We start from the raw sequence: 17,823 nt of genomic DNA, 5'->3' as shown, positions 1-17,823 counted from the left end.
GTGTATGTGTGTGTGTGTGTGTGTGTGTGTGTCGTGCCCAAGAGCGTGTGTTAATTTGCACTGGACACACTCTGTTGATCTGTCTGAGGTCATGTCTGCCATCGATCAAATATTGATAAACTCAACTGCAACAGTGTCTCCTTCGCACTGGGAATCGGTTTAAAGTTGAAGATGGATAGAGGAGAAAGATGGATAGAGGAGAAAGATGGATAGAGGAGAAAGATGGATAGAGGAGAAAGACAGAGAGAGAGAAAGAATAAAAAAGAGAGAGATGGCTGCTCGGTGGCCAGTTGTGTTGTTTTCTGGAGATCACTCAGGTTCCCCTGCTTCTCTTCTTTCTCTTGTTTCTCTGATTCTACCTCTCCTCCCCTCTGATCCTCTTATTCTACCTCTCCTCTCCTCCCCTCTGATCCTCTCCCTTTTCTTCACTGACGTTCTTTGAAAGACAGAAGGGAGGGGGCTGTAATCTGAGCGCTACCTCAGGCCAGGCCAGCAGTGAGCTGGGCCACCTCCTATCTGGCTAGCTCTTCTACCGTCTCTCTCTCTCTCTCTCTTTCTCTCTCTCTCTCTTACTCTCTCAGCCCCATCTCTCTCCCCTCTCTCTCTCTCTCTTACTCTCTCTGCCCCATCTCTCTCTCTCTCTCTCTCTCCCTCTCTCTCTTACTCTCTCTGCCCCCTGTCTCTCTCTCTCTCCCTCTCTCTGTCCGTCTGTCTAAAATTGTTGTCCTCTTCCCAACTGTTGGAGGGAGTAGGCCTATTCCACAGACTGGGGTTCACCATTTTTTGTGTATGCTTTTATGAACTTTTCGATTGGTCAAGCCAAAACTGACCATATAGAAGGGTAACATACTGGAGGAGAAGGGGTAAATTGATAATCTAGTGGACATGTAAAGATTTAGTGGAATACAGTATGACTGGGTCAGAGTTGAGCATGTTTTCTTTGAAGTTTTGGACAATATCACCCTTTTCTCACGGGAATGGTGCATAAACAAAGGTCTGTATATATTTTATATATTAAAAACGTAATTGTGTCAGTTCTAAGCTGGGTATCCTCCTGCACTCCCTACACACACACACACACACACACACATACACGCACACACACACTCACATACCAGGTCGGAGAACATGACATAGCCACCTCCACCCAGATCAATGAATCTGAGAAAGCACTGCCTGACAACTAATGCTCTAATGAGTTCCCTGAAACGAGACTGGGCACAAATAGCACCATCTGGTCTCTGAAATATATAAATTATCATCAAAGAGTTAACTGAAGCATGTGGGGATCCGTGTCTGTGTGTGTATCTGTGCGATAGTGCAGGCATATGGCTCTTATGTGAGTGTGTCTCGTGTGTGTGTGTGTGTGTGTGTGCTTTTTTTGGCCATGCATCTGTGTGTTTGTGTGTGTGTGAGTGTGTCTTTTTTGGCCATGCACCACTGTACTCTGCCTCCTGTCAAGATCCTGCCAGCCTCACCTTACGCTGAGTTCACCCAACCGCCCTTGCTGCTGCACAGTTCACGGACGTGGCTTGTTGTTTCAGAGTTCACGCTTCACTCAATGCCCACAATCCCCACAGTTTACCTCCTCTCTCTCTCTCTCTCTCTCTCTCTCTCTCAACTACCCATGGCACCACATTTGTGACAGATAGAAAGATGGGAAGAAAGCAACAGCAGACCACCACCCCCCCCACTCCAGGATGAATGGGTTTGCTGAGATTGCAGATGTGTTGATTGAGTCAGGCGCTAGCCGTGGCGCTAGCACGCAGAGTTGCTGTTGGCGCAATACTCCACAGCACAGCGCGTGGGCCTCCGTCTGAACCAAAGCTATTGGGAAGGAAGCCTGGCACAGTGACACTGCACTGCAGAGTCATTGAGAAACTCTATGAAGCGCACAGAAACACATAAATAGTCACACACAGACACACTCAACCAGAAACACACACAAGTCAAACACAAACAGGGACACACAGACTCACACAAGACCTTCACAAACACAGCAACACAAACACACACAAACAAACACAGATATGTGCCACAGGAAATTCAACCTTTCAGCGCGACTCCCTGATAAAGACCTGGAGCCATGAATCTCAATACGGAGTCACAAGTCTGTCACACTCCACACGAGCCGTGCTACTCAGTCCCGGGCCCCCTGGACCCACCATCAATGGGCTCCTTTCAGTCACAAGTTAAAAATATCACCGGCGAGATAAGCCAGCCATTACAGCCCCTCTATCAGAGACAGGGGAGGAAACACAGGAAGCAAGGTCTCGATGGCTCCGTCGCCACCGCTGCTGCCTTCACAGCCCTGAAGGTCTTGGCCTGGCTGGAATCTGATAAAAACAAGAGATTCGTTCAAGCCAAAGATCACAAACACGAAAGATGGCGGATGATCCTAGAAAAACAAACACAGTGGCAGAGGGGTAGGGGTGCATTTGACATGATTTCAGAGGACAGGCACCTGCTGCTTGTAACTAGATGTACCGCATAGCGGTACAAAATATGACCGCCGCTCAGTCCTGTACATCCATTCCGCGAAAATAAATCATATAAATGAATTTGTCTCCATCTTCTACTCCATCCCCCACTCTTGAAACTTTTGTGTATGCTTGTTTGGAATGTGTGTTTGCGGGCAGCACACAAAGTAGCCTACTGGTGCCGCAAAGGTGAATAGATTTGTAGCACTTGCCAAAAAATTTGTAGCATTGTTATAAAACCTTTAAAATATCTAAACAATCACAAGTAGGGCAGTTCATCACAGTCCATCCATTGCAACTGGACTGATGAAAGGTACACCTGTAGGCTACATTGTATTTGGGAAAAGCAGAAGGTAGCAGCATAATGTATTTATTTATTTATTTATTATTAAACAAAACAATCCCTGTCAGTTCCATGCAGTTTTCAACAGCTATCAAGAAGAGAGGTCATGTCATGGATTTTTGTGAATGTTTCTTCTTCTACATATGCATAAGTTTAGTCATCTAGTTCATATGATATTCAGCTTTATTGTCAATGCACAAATTAAATACCAGTAGTCTAAAACAAAATGCCGTTTTACCCAGTGGTGCAAATAACTGACATGTCCAAAAGGGCCTTTATGAAATGCGTTGCTAGACTGTTCATACACATTTTAACGGGCCAAGTGGAAGAGCTACTGTCCGTTATTGTTTGTGCAAATAATATGCTGATTCATGTTCCCTTGCATTTTGCAACTATGAGGTCCATGGTTAATCTGGCTTTCGCCAGACCAAGCTCAATCTTTTAAGAAATCGAAAAGGAATCGCCGGCAGATCAGGCTGAGTTCACCCAGCCTAGTCCATTGTGAGAAATATTGTTTAATTTTGCAATTGAGATATCCACGCACTTGCCCCCCCCCCCCCGCGACGTGTTCGCCCCTGGTTTCAGAGCTATTCTAAATGCAAAAATGCATATAGGGAGTGACTGTTAACAAACTATAAGCTATATAAGGCAGGCCCTATGCTAGGCCTATTACACAACATAAATTGTCACTAGGCTATGCTGGCGACCCAAATAAAATCTCCTTTGGGAACCAATGGCTTACAGTATCAAGCGAAAAGTTAATAGTTTTGCATATCAGTAGTAATACATGTCACGCAGCTGTGTGAATCACGGAAAGCGACACTTCTAAATGGAACCCAACCCACTGTACAGTTGCTCAAGGTCTCTGGCTAAAGCAGCCATAAAGAAAGCGTTATCATTGTTTGGATCACACACACGTGTTTTTTAATCGCATAGACTACTACTACCAAGCTGGAATCAAAGCACATCGACTCCCCTCTCACACCCTAAACACGCACTTCGAACAAACAAAAAACGTCTCAGTCTCACGGTATAGCCATAGACCTCTCCAGAATAAGTCCCGCCTCCTAACTTCCGTATCCATCCAACCTTCGGTCGTCAAATGTCTATGGGAAATAACATCGTACCTGTCAAACTCTGTAGGTGACAAAGTAGGAAAAGCTGCTGGGCAGATTGGCCTACACACTTCTGCCATCTAGTTTCCACTGGATTTTTTGATTTTCGGTGCCGTTTAAGTAGTATAGTCTATAATATACTACTTAAACGGCACCGACAATCAAAAAATCCAGTTTTTATCCAAAAAGCTATCCCAAGTGGTCCGCAGGCAGACGTGGTAAAATACAATATAGATGAGTTGTTTGCCATATTGAACCAACTTGTATGTAAATCTAAACAGTTCTGCAACACTGCCTATGTAAGATATGCCAGTTTAAATCATAATAATCTTCTGACACAATAAGCAAGGTGCAAAGACAATAAGCAAGGTGGTGGTTCAGTGAGTAGGCCTACTGTGTACTGTTGAAGTAGGTCTAATCTTTAGCTAAGTGGTCCGTGAGTTTCTTTTTATTAGTTAAGTGGTCCTTGGTCTGAAAAAGTTTGAGAAACACTGTTCTACATCAATAATCAAATTGGCCTCTATCACTCAACCAATGCTAACGGTAACATTATTTTACCTACTCTAGGCTATTGATATAATTTAAGATTAACGTAGCCTACCTGCAGTAAAAACCAAGCATGTCCGATAAACATTTGCAGATTTATTTCGGCTTCAAGAAGAAATGGGAATTACATGTCATGCAGAAATCATCCTACCCTTATTAGACGTTCTCTGCGGTAAACACTCTTGTCCTTGTAGGAAGCGTAGTGTCTTTCCAACCCACTTTAGGTTAACTTCCAACAAAATTACGTCTCACTGCAACGATGAGCCATCTGGTGGACAAACGACTACGTGACGCCAATACTGGAGATGCAGCCAAATTATTATGATGAATATTTGGTTTTCCTTTAATCCTACTGAATTTGTAATTATGTATCGGCCGTTGTAATTGCCGATACTGATGGTATGGTATGTGCGTACCTGTGTGTGTGTGTGTGTGTGTATATGTGTGCACCACCATCTATTAGGCCAATGAGTGTACAGTCACTAAATGTACACATAACTAAATTTTTTTAGACCCCCCATGGATGAAATTCTACTTAAACTTGGCATACCCCAGAGAATGTCAGGTTAATCATACACATAAAATTTGGTGCAGTTCTGAACATCTTAACTGAAGAGAGGGGTGATTAAAGCAGAATGATATTGCATTTTCATTTTTTGCAAATCACAAATGAGTGATTATGGGCTAGGTTGATGTGGGCCCTTGAGACCAACATACCATAAAAATGTCTTCATCCTCGGTGCCACGGTTTAGGTAGTTATTTGGGAAAAACTGCATTTTTTGGGTTTCGGGGGGCCCAGCACGTAACCAAACAATTTTTTTCCGTAAAAGTCTAGTGGGGCTACATACCCACCAAATTTCATGTGTCCCGGGTATCGTTGACCAAAAATTCAGGAAGTAGATGACGGGAAAAAAAAAAAAAAAACTTTGACAATCCCTATATGACCGCTTCGCTAGCGGCGGTCATAATAAAATGTGCTAAATATTCATTTAAGCAACCTCAACTACAACGTAGCTTACAGGTACTACAGGCTATGTGTGCATTTAAGATTTGTGTGTGTGGTGTCTGTAAGGTCACGCTGTGTCCTCTTCTTCAGCATTTAAAGCCACACTACTAAATCATTAGCGCAACACACTCACACAAACCTGCACACACACACATACGATTGCAGGCTAATAGTTGTGCATGCTAATACCTATCTCGCATCCACCGCCTGATCGATGAATTCAACAAGTCTTCGATTAACTGAGGAAAATAATGCACACAGTCACACTCCTATATATTTTTAAGTTCTTTCTCCCATACAAAAAGCACACCCAACATTTTGGTGACTTTTTCCCCCTTTCTTTTTGACTTTAATCACACAGTGCATGCCAAACCACACTCCATAAACCCCACCCCATGCCCATAAAAATGCATTTCTCATATGAAGGTGGCCAGACCCTAGCAGGACTGGCCACATAGCAGGACTGGACAGCCCTGCGAAAGCCCAACTCCCCACCCCCACCTCTCCACCCCCACTCCCACCTCCACCTCTCCACCCCCACCTCTCCATTCACTTTATTCCACTATTCCACTCTCTTTTTCCACTGTCCATCTCCACCTTAAACGTTCTACATACTCGACGCACACAACTGGTAGCGCGACAACGTGACGTCAAAATGACGTAGATCTTGCTGGCGCGCCAGGATTTAAGCCAGGTAGAGTGAGGTAGCGCATCACTCTTTTTTTTTCAGACGAGCGTGACAAAGCGGAAACAGGAACATGGACTAGTTCGAGGGCAAGCAAGAGTTGCAGTGTTTTGTTAGTCGTGAATTTTTAATAGTTTGCTGGATAAGTTAACAAAGTTACCAGCGACAGTTGCAACACATGGAATTAAGAGGAAAGAATATAAATGATTTATTTTCAAACAAAGGATATCTATTAAGGCCTGAACAAAATCTCTTTCCACTTCAGGAAATTACACAAACTCAGCCAGCTGCTAGCTAGCTAGCCAGCTAACTAAACTGTTTAAATTATTAAAATTTCCCTCAGGATGACTATTTAACTATCTATCTGGATATATAGATAGATACTAAGTATCTATTTATATATACATCCATCTATCTATCTATCTATCTATCTACCTGTGCACACACCTTGGAAACTAGATGATAATGTTGATGGTAGTTGTGAATAGCAGCAACCAAAGTCTGAAGTACCATCACAGAGGCTAGCTCGGTAGCTACTAGTGTTTCTTACTGCAGCTTCTTCTGCTGTGTAACATAGTTAGCGTTAGTCTTTTCACAACAGCGACACCTCTGTTCAGGAGAATATTGCAACTAGTGTCGCAACCACCACGTGCGAGTATAAATGGTTACGGCGCTTCTGTGACATCACATTGTCGTGCTACCGGTCGGGAGTGGCGACACTTTATTCCTCACTCGTCTTCTACAATCTCTCTCTCTCTCTCTTTTCTTCCCTCCATCGCTCTCTCTCCTTCCATCTCTTAATGGTTGAGATCCAATCCCACATCCCTCCTTCTTCCATGCATAATGAATGCCCTCATTGTCGCCCCAAACAGATCAGGTTTCACACAGAAATGGGCAACCCTGGTTATTAGCCAGAAGTTGGAGGCTCGACAGGGATCGACTGGGAGAGGGAGGGAAAGAGAGAGAGACAGAGAGAGAGAGAGAGAGAGACTGAATCTCTCTTTCACAGCATAAAGATGGAGAACAAAAACACTGATAACTCTCTGGTCAGTTTCAGAGGGCTAGGTCCTGCCCCCTGGGGTTATTCTGAATGTGCCCTAGATTGCACTATCCACTAGCCTTTATCTGAGGTTTGCAAATTATGGGGGCCAAAAGAGAGAATCCAAGTTTGTCTTGGACGTCTTCAAAACTAATGTTCCCATCAGTTAATAGCCTCCTTCAGTTTTGTTTTCAGATGTCCAATGCACTGGTCACTGGTGGGGCCTTTCTGGATCAACCTCAAGATGTTCCAGAATTTTCATAAAGCTTTCCAAAAGCCTCACAGAAACTTTCATTTTTTTAACAAATCATGTTATGGACTGTCCAGACCCCTTACATTTAGCCTTGTGCAGCTGAGCTTTTGTTCAAGCCAGCATCAAGAAGGAGTAAATGCACTCTCACTGCTGTCCTGTCAGACTGTAGAGGGGCAATCTCTGGAGAATCCATCTCAGACAGCTCATGACTAGTTAATCCAGAGTAGTACGTCTGTTTAATTTCACATCAGTGTGTGTGTGTGTGTGTGTGTGTGTGGGGGGGGGTCTGGGTACTTATATCACTGTGACAGTTCACTCAGCGAACATCTGTCATCTCGATCACTGACTTACTTCAGCCCTTTTGCCTGCTCCTGTTTCTAGGAGGACAGTCTTGTGCGCACCATCACGCCTGTGTGATGTGTGAGTGTACCGGCTACTCTTTCTGTTTTGGTGATGACTCTCTCTCTCTCCCTCTCTCTCGCTCTGTCTCTCTATGTGGACGTATGACACAGTGAGACAGAGCAAGAGAGAGCGAGTGTACATATGTGTGTGTGTGTGTGTGTGTGCATAATCTAGTGAAAAGAGGACTGTTTTGAACAGCCAGGAACCATGGGAGAAGACTACATTCATAGCCAAACCTCCTCTAATGCTAACATACATCAAAGTCGCATCAAGAGTCACAGCCATACAAACACAATCTCTCTTTCTCTCTGTCTCACACACACACACACATAGGTGACACACATCAGAACACACACACACACACACACACACACACACACACACACACACAGAAATAGGTTACACACAGAGACATGTACACACACATACTTTAACAAACACACTGAAACACATTGTCACATAGATAGATTTCTGTCTCTTCACTTGGTCTGATTAAAAGAGCAGTGCTCTCATATCGACTGGATTCCAGGTGGAGGAAAATGCGCTTTGATGAAAGTGAACACCTCCCCACTCACTTCTCTCCTCTCCCCCATCCCATGAACACTCCTCTCCTCTCCTCTCCTCCTTTCCTCATACTAACGACCTCATTAACATTGGCAAAAGAAACCATCTTTTGGCCTGAGAATCGTCTGCACACGCCAAAAGTTACACAGAGAAACTACAGCGCGATTCTTCACTGAGCAGAGGGTTCTAGCAGGCACAGAAATGAGAAGGAATGGTGCTACCCAGAAACGTTTCTTGCAGAAAGCTAGATAGTAGCTAAGACAAGGGACTGGGAACGGCTTTGAAAAAAACCCCAGCACCAGAATTAATTCCTTTAATCTGTCCATTCATGGAGAGCAGTATTAGGACAGCTTTTATCCAGAGAATGCATGAGCAAATACACAGCCCATAATAACCACAGCTGGGCTTTTGAATGCAAAACTGTCACATACGCAAAACTGAAAATCTGCAGACTTTTTTTTCCTTCCAAAGAGTGTGTGTCTGCTCACATGAATGGCCTAGCCGGACAAAAGCTATTATTAAAGCTATTATAAAACTATTATTTTTGTTTCTGTTTTTTTTTTTGCTATCTGTGAAGGAATATTCTTCTACCCGTGAATGAGTGCAATCAGAATGGAGCGTTTGTCAATTGTGTTGAGGATTAGAAAAAATAAGCACGGGGGTAATCTGACTGATATCACCACAAACGTCCCAGATAGCCATGGAGTGTGGCCCAGGTCTGGCCCACCTCTGGTCCTGATGAGGGCTGTGGGTGGGTCTCAGAGCCATCGACAGGACGGGAAATAAAACAGACAAACCCTGGTCTTGACCCTTGACCCCTTTTCACTTTAAGCTCTGACCAATTTAGTCATGGAATGTAACACTCTACAAATCAATAAGAATGTGTTTTCTTACGTCGAACCCAGAACCCTGGCTAACATGATAATAAGCACCGCAGAGATGACACCCGCGTCATCATCCCAAACATTCCTGTGAGAGACAGAGCCTGGCGCACGACTGCCCGCCATCAGGGCCGTGGAGTCCCACTCCCTGAGTCCACTCCCTGAGTCCAGGGCTTAAAGCAATAGAAATGTCTGTGCCTGAAGTTATTAGACATTTATGAAGACGTCTGTAGTCTCATTGCCTATTTTCAAATCTTAAGTATACCAGTTCACGCCTGAATTCAGGCATGGTGCCTGAACACTTTAAGCCCTGTGAGTCGGTGACTAGCTGGGAGTGTGTGGCAGTGTGTTCTGTGTGGCAGTGGAGATCCCACGCGCCATCTCTTTTCTCAGTGCACATTCAATCATCACACACACGTTCAAATCACACACACCCTTCACCAGAGAAAATGGAACGACAACCTGACAGGGCAGGAAATACCACTTTAACCCTTGACCCTTGAGAGACAGGCAAACAGACAGACAGACAGACAGAGAGAGAGAGAGAGAGAGTGCAAATCTAGGAATGAGAAAGTAGAGAGAGAATTACGGAGAAATCAAAGAACGTCCAATAGAGAGAGACAGGGAAATAAAAGAGTGTGAAAAATAGTATGTCAAATGCAGGAAGGAAGGAAGGAAGATATAAAAGCCGAGTCAGGGATGGCAAGAGAGTCAGAACGGAGAGGCAGCGTTAGCTTAGCGCTGCACAGACAGCCAGCCGACGCTCAGACGAGGCTCTCTCCTGAGATCTCCCGAGGATAAAGACAAGCACCGATCCAGAAACCAGGCCAAAGAGCAGCACCACCGCCTAACAGCGGTGCATGTAAACACTCACAAGGAAGACTAAGCAGAAAACACTATATACAGACACACACTCACAAGGAAGACTAAGCAGAAAACACTATATACAGACACACACTCACAAGGAAGACTAAGCAGAAAACACTATGTTTGACACATGTGAAGACTAAGAAGACTGTGTGTGTGTATACAGACACATGTTCAAACACACACACACACACACATGTCAAACACACACACACACACACACACCACACACACACACACACACACACACACACACACACACACACACACACACACACACACACACACACACACTGTGTGTGTGTGTGGTTTCCCCTGGGGTTTGTCATGACAGACTGTGTGTGTGTGTGTGTGTGTGTGTATGGTGTGTATGTTCACATGTTCATGTATGCATACGTGTTCATGTACGTGTGTGTGTGACTATGCTGTATGTGTGTACTACTCAGCTTGAGAGAGCCGCCAGTTGCAGCATGCAAACGGGACCTTTGGCAGTGGCGTTGCGTCTGTTGCAGCATGCAAACGGGACCTTTGGGCAGCGGCGTTGCGTCTGTTGCAGCATGCAAACGGGACCTTTGGGCAGCGGCGTTGCGTCTGTTGCAGCATTCAAACGGGACCTTTGGGCAGCAGCGTTGCGTCTGTTGCAGCATGCAAACGGGACCTTTGGGCAGCGGCGTTGCGACTACTGAAGGCTTATCCATAATCACACCATCCAGACTTCTCTCACTTCAGATTTGCCCCTCTGAGCCAGGGCCTTAATCAGGGCCTTAATCCCCCATGTTCCCCTCGCCTCACCCCCCACACTCTCATTAGGCCTGTTTCACTGGAGTTTTAAGGCTTTATTCTCTGCCCCCATGCATGAAGTGAATGTGTGTGTGTGTGTGTGTGTGTGTGTGTCAAGTCAAGTCAGTTTTATTTGTATAGCGCATTTAACATCCACAGAGTGCAACCCAAAGCGCTCCACATATAAGACATTGTCATTGACACAGACTAACAAAGACATTAGATGCCGGATGGAGCGGCGTAGTCGCCAGCGTACCCGTGACACCAAGACATATATAAACACAATAAATAAAATAAATAAAAATTAAAAATAAAATTAGTCCAATTTCCAACTGGCTGAAAATGTCCAAGGGCAAAGATGACCCGCGTGAAAACTGCGCACAGCTGTGTCTTCACGATGCAACACTAACAAAGTTCTTTATAACTGACCAACCTGGAGAATTCACTGGCAGTCTGGAGAGCACTGGAAGGACTAGACAGCCCGAATTTGTGATGGGCGACCCTGCTGATTATCAGCTCGGTGGTCCTAGACAGTGATCATTTGTTGTTTGTTGTTAATGGTTGACACTGTCATCAGAGTTTCTTAGCACTCAATCCAGACTCCAGGCACCGGTAGATGCTAGCATGGCAGCTCGCATGGCAGCCGCAGCTCGGTGGTCGTGGCAGCTGCAGATCTCTTGCAGATTGACGTTAGGCACCCTTGCTGAGCAATCCCTCCGTCCAGACATTGGATGTGCAGCGTCACGGATGGATGAGGGACTTCAGAGACATAAGGCAGTGTGTGTGTGTGTGTGTGTGTGTGTGTGTGTGGGTGTGTGAGTGTGCATTGAGTTTGGGGAACTCAGTGGCATCCTAGTGTCTCAGCCACCACCACACAGAAATGTTGCACAGAAATGTTGAACACGTCATTTCTTGTCAGATTGAATCTGGTTTTCGATAGCTGTGGAAATGACATAATAAAAACCTCTGTTTCCCCTCCTCATTAAATACTGCACTAATCAGTACAGTGGCACCAAAGGGTACAGTGGCTTGGCTTGTAAATGAGGATACAGATTCCCATTACACAAGACAGACTGCAGGATCTACAGCTTTGCCGATCTCAAATGCATCTGAGGTCTTTTAAACTTACTGTAGCTTGTGAGCATAACATGGGATGCTGTGCCGGTGTAACAGCCCTCAGCCAAGAATGTACTGTACAGCTGTACAACTCCCTGTGATACACACCATTGTGTATTATGCTGTCCATCTGATGTCCTTCTGAACATCTGAGGGGGTCTTAATTCAAAGTTCAAATGATAAATGAAATTAAATGAAATGAAATTAAACAGTCTGTGCTACACCTACGACTTATGAAACTGCAGCAAACAACATAGGCTAACTCATGATCATTATTACTCATTAACAATAAATAGCCTACAGCCCAAAAGCCTTACCAAAGGTCAAGCTGCCTTAACTGTAGCTAATGGACCAGTAAGCATGGTCAAGGCTGTAGGAGGCCAGAGAGCCGAGTCGAGGCTCAAGTGTAGCCTAGTTGGTGAGCGGCCTGAGAGAGCTCAGCTAGGGTCTGTCACAGGACATTTCTCTTCACACAGATCCTGTTTAAAATATACATGAGCAACGCAAAAAGGGCATCTTACCACAGGGGATAAGATGAAGGTCAAGAGCAGCCTAAACATAAACAAGAGAGTTCTAGAGTTCTAGAGAACTCTATTCCCACCAAAGTCTCTACTTTGAGAGTTGGGGTTTGGGTCAAGATTCTCTCTTCCAACAAGGGAACAAAATTAGGCATCTGAAGACAGGATGAATTTTGCACAATCATAGTAATAGCATTTTTGTACCTCTTATGAAATAGAGTCTAGACTGTGGTGTGTGCAAGAGCCAGCCTTGCGACGGAAACAGCATCTGCTACAGCGTGCTGACTGACGGCGATGTAAGATGGTGTAAACGACCTGGCGGTTTCGTCCCGCGCATCTCTCTTTAATGTGTCTACTGAGACACAGAGAGAGAGTCAGCAGAGAGGTCTGTCCAGGAGTCTCATTGTCTCGTGACAAAGCGCGCTGTAGTGAGCACATGTCTGGTCGTCTGACCGGTCTCTGTGAGTTTGGCTGATGTGTGTAGAACAGATGGATGGGTGATTTGAGACAGCGATGAGGAGACTGGGGTCTGGGCTGGCCTGGGCTGACTTCAGGATGTTGTGTGATGAAGGTGTGATGACCACACATACTGTACACACACAAAACATACACTCAAACTAACTTATCAATAGCCTACACATATTAATTATCCAGACAAATAATGCACAATGAGCACACACACACACAGACACACACATTCACAATGTATTTCCTCACAAAGGATTTCTTCAAAGTTTCCATCAGATTTCTGATTTCTGTCTGATCAATTCATCAACCTTGCTGTTTTCTTGTTTTCTTGAATTTTATTAATGGGCTCGAGGTCTTTGCATGTGAAGCTGTTTGATGTAGTGAAGTCTTGCTACTCCTCTGGGTATTAGGCTAAATGGCAGTGGATAAGGGGTCCTCGGACTGCGATGGGATGGAGTACTATGGATTTCCTGTCCTCTCTTAATGGGACCTCCTGCGGTGCCCTCTTCAAACCCCCACCAACGGAGTCAAATGCTAATCAGTGGCCTTAGCACAGGCTATATCACATAACCTTTCAACGGACTGCAGAGAAAGTGAACTGAACATAAGCCCAAGTGTCTAGGCTGATATAATCATAAATTGTGCCATAAAACAACAAACAAACAAATACCGTTGAGGTATTCACCTTGCCAGTAGCTGACTAGCCTATTTCAATTACCATAATTTTAGATTAAGATTAGCTGATTGACAGCAATGTGGCCTTTTTTGCTACTGTAAACTGTTGAGACTGAGACAGCAGTAGCTTTCACATTTAATCACAGAATCAGGACATCCAGACACACTTTGACTCTTGAGCCTACAGCCTACAAAACAAACTAGGTCCTCATAGATTTAAATTCAAAACACATCCTTATTTAACTAACCAAACCATGAAGAGATATCTAATGATATCTTAGAAATCTAAAATGATAGGCTAGTGTATTATTGAAGCACCAGAAAGTTCACTGTTTAAGAGAGTCTGGAAGCTGTCTGTTACCACAGCAGAACTGGAAAGAGGAAAAGAAAAGTGTTCATGAACTTAATTAAAATCAGAAAATATGCTGAGGTTGTGCTAGCTGTGGATGCCTGGCTTTCTGCCTACAAACTCTTAAGTACACCCACTCCGCATCAACTAAAAAGGCCTACAATAAGCTTACGATAAAACAAGTTTGTGGAAGACAGCCTTTTGCTATAGTCAGTGATCACACTAACGGCAAATAACCAATTGAGATAGCACACTGGCTAGTAAGAGTTATGAGTTCTTAACAAGACGTTCCAGCTTCTTGGGAGATATTGATGTCTGTTTCTTTCAGTTGCTTGTGGGCAATGCACACCATAGAGTCAGGTTTATGTGGTAGGCTACAGCTGCTACAATAGTTTGAAGTAGTTGTTTGACTTTGAGAAAAGCTTGCTATTATTGCCCCCACCACCACCACCACCACCAAAATAATAATGTGAATAAAACCCACACCCATTCAGTTTGAGAGGACGAACACCAAGTTTGGCAGGTCTAGCCAAGAGAGCTTGCAGCCCATAAACTTGGGTTAGTGTGTTCTTGCCTGACCACACACAAAGCTATGGTAGGCCAGATTGCACAGGGACAGACTGTCAGCATCAGACATTACTTTCCCATCTACGTTCACAAGGCAGAGAAGCCTATTTAAATTCTGGTACCACACATGCAAGCAGCAGTAGCCGCCAGTCCCTTTTCGCCTTTTACTCCAACACCATGACAAACAAACAAAGGGCGACTAGGTTGCGTCTTCTTCCAGTAAGTTCCTGGCACAAGAACCTGGTGTGTTTGTTTGACCAGGAAACTGAGTCATTCTCCAACCCTCCCCCTTTACCGTGTCCTCTTACCTCAACCTCATTGGCCTCTAAATCGACTACCCCTAACGGACGCTCCTCACAACAAACCACCTGTCAAACTACACAACGAAGCTCCAAGAGGGACATCAACCTCTCAATAATGGTCCACACAAAGGCCTACTGTACTGCTATTGTTGTCTATCTGTACAACATGCAGGGACATTGCAGTAGACAGGGAATTCAGATAAAAATAGTGGTGGTACACCATTGAAACAAACAACCCATGAAACACTTTTATTTGCACTAAATTCATCAACCTGTCATGCCAACCCAAATGTATTGGAGTGTCTGTTTTCATATTACGTAAGAGGGACCATAGGGCTACGCAAACTCAATTACTGTACATTATACTGTTTTTTTACCTTTAGCAGGTGCGTCTGCCGTCGTCATGGGAACCAACATCATTATTCCAAGGATGAACGTGCAGCATCCTGAAAGGCGCAAGATGCATGTGGGCATCCCCACCGGGCTCGTGCCGAACATTAGGCCTTCCATGGGGCGACTCTCATGCCATCTTATCAGTTCTTACTCCAGAAGAGAATGGTCCTGGCGTCAACTCCAGCCAAGAGAGACCGGGAGCTTCACCTCAGAATAACCCTAGTTTCATCCCGACTGTACAGAATCCGAAGTTACTGCTGCAAACATAAACCAGAATGCGGTTGCATTAGGTCATATTCATGGTGGTCCATAGTTTCTTACAAATGGGCGAATCTTTTGTCTAATAATTGAAACACATCTCAGTCTACTTTTGCAAGCCCCATCACTACAGTACAGTACAGCACATGGCTAGTGAGAGTCAATATCTTATGACTTCATGCTATAACGTTACCACAACTATCACTGACCAATAAAGAAAGCCACGGACACCGTGGTCCAACAGTGAGATCTGAGGAGTTTGGGTTCCTTTGTTCCATTTGCATACGAGTTTCAAATCGGAGGCGCACGCACAATGGTTTGATATTTAATAAAGGATTCCTCTAATCTTTTTTGAATGCACTCATATAGGTAAATCAGCAGCAATACGTCATCGAGCTAACATTAACTTGCAGCTAATCTAACTCTAGCAAGCTATCAGAGGGCTAATGCGTAAAGGTGCTGCTAAACGGGGATTAGATGATTTTCAGTGCCCACAAACTACAGAGAAAAGAAGTTACCAGTACATCAACAAAGCTATGGTTTGGATCCGTTAGACATCTGCGATACTTTTTTGTTTCCTAGACGCCAACTCGTAGCCCCACATTGCTCCAAAGTAACAGGCATACATCGTTAATTCCAGGAGACGATAAGCATGGTGATAACATGGGCTCTCTTATCCAACCCTTGCTTGCTTTCCGTATCATCCATGACCTCTAAGTTGCTAAACTGCAATCAAGTATGGTTCATTACACAGCAACAAAACATTTTACAAGCAAGGCGGAGCAACTGACTTCTTAAGACATTATATGTAGCTAGCTAGCTGTTCCAATATGTTCCACGCACAAAAATGAATTCATCTTGTTACAAAACGAAGCTCACCTTACAAATGTCTCTGATTATATTTGTCCAGGGACTTCCATATCCGTTAAACGAGATTATTACACCAGCTGAGTGTCTATTCTTAACTTTTTCTAAGTTCTTCTAACATAACGGTAAATTGTCCAGGAGATAACTGTCCTTTTCCTCCTCGTTTTCTTGGAGCATCTCTCACTCGCCGAGCGGTGGCCACAAGTCCTCGGGATCTGAGACTCCTCCCCTGATCTCTCTGAATTCGACCTACGTATCGATACACGGCAGCGTGATTGGACGTGGACATTGTCCTTTATGGAATGGGTTAGATTGTCACAGCAAGTTGGTTGGACTTCACTGCCCTTTCGGCGTCTGTGGTTACACAGCAACGAAAGACTTTTCGCAGTTGCAGTTGCGTTAGCTGACATGAGGTTACCAGCCTCGATCGGCTGTCCACCTTATACGATGCGTGGGCTCTGATGCATGCTGATTGTTGGTGGATTCGACCAGGGTGCAAATGATTGATCTTTTGTCCCCCTTCTTTTGCAAAGTTCTATGCCAGAAATAGTCTAGTAGTCTGGATTAAATTCCCCTTGTGCGAGCATGGTGGCCCATACAATTACGCGTTTTTGCAAATGCGCGCAAGGAACTGGATTGCATCTTGATCTGGAATCATAATCCTTATTAGTCTCTTCAGGCTAATATGCACGGGTGTGGTTCTTAACCTTGATGAGGTTTACGCATGAAAATAAGGAGGCGTATGCGTCTTCTAGGCCTACAGTTTGCCGCTGTGTCAGTTTTTGTATTTCACACTGAAAAATAGGAAGATATCCTAGCCAATTTATTGTCATGTTTGTGGGCATAGGCTGCATTTCCAAAATGCCTGTACTGTAACGTGCGCAAACGGATAACAGACAACATCCACTGACCCATATCCCATCCTCTATGAATTCAAAAGTGTCATAACTATTTTTATTTTTTGTGAACAGCACCATCTACTGGCGAAGTTCCCAACAGTGCAGGATTTTGCATGTGGTGGTGACCATGATTTTCAGTCATCCATGGATTCACTGTGTGGGCTAACTAACTAGTCAGAAGAAATGTCATATTATCTGTTAGGATAACTGCAATCTATGTTCTCATCTGTGACAGAAGAGGAACTACCATAGATTAAGAGATCATACTAGTGACAGAGCAACTCCTCTTTCAAGTAGGCCTATTCAAACCCTGGGGCTCTGAAGATAGAGGAAGAGACAAATGTAATAATAAACAAAACAGATATCTGTGACTTAACAGTTTAATGTAAATGCAAGACAAAGTGTGATTACATCCCTACACATATACAATATGCATATGTGAGCATACC

General features: G+C 44.3%; 1 protein-coding gene across 1 annotated transcript in view; it reads right to left on the bottom strand.

Annotated features, from left to right (window-relative positions):
* Nucleotides 1–16,666, bottom strand: part of si:ch211-1e14.1 (UPF0606 protein KIAA1549) — a 59,842-nt gene extending 43,176 nt beyond the window's left edge. The window contains 2 exon segments of the mRNA XM_048257220.1: nt 15,335–15,607; nt 16,493–16,666. Of these exon segments, the coding sequence (XP_048113177.1) occupies nt 15,335–15,467 (133 nt within the window). The 5' untranslated portion in view covers nt 15,468–15,607; nt 16,493–16,666.
* Nucleotides 16,667–17,823: the final 1,157 nt, after the last annotated feature.

This window comes from Alosa alosa, chromosome 11, assembly GCF_017589495.1.
Source record: "Alosa alosa isolate M-15738 ecotype Scorff River chromosome 11, AALO_Geno_1.1, whole genome shotgun sequence".
Taxonomy (NCBI): domain Eukaryota; kingdom Metazoa; phylum Chordata; class Actinopteri; order Clupeiformes; family Clupeidae; genus Alosa; species Alosa alosa.
This window is presented reverse-complemented; position numbering and strand designations above follow the sequence as displayed.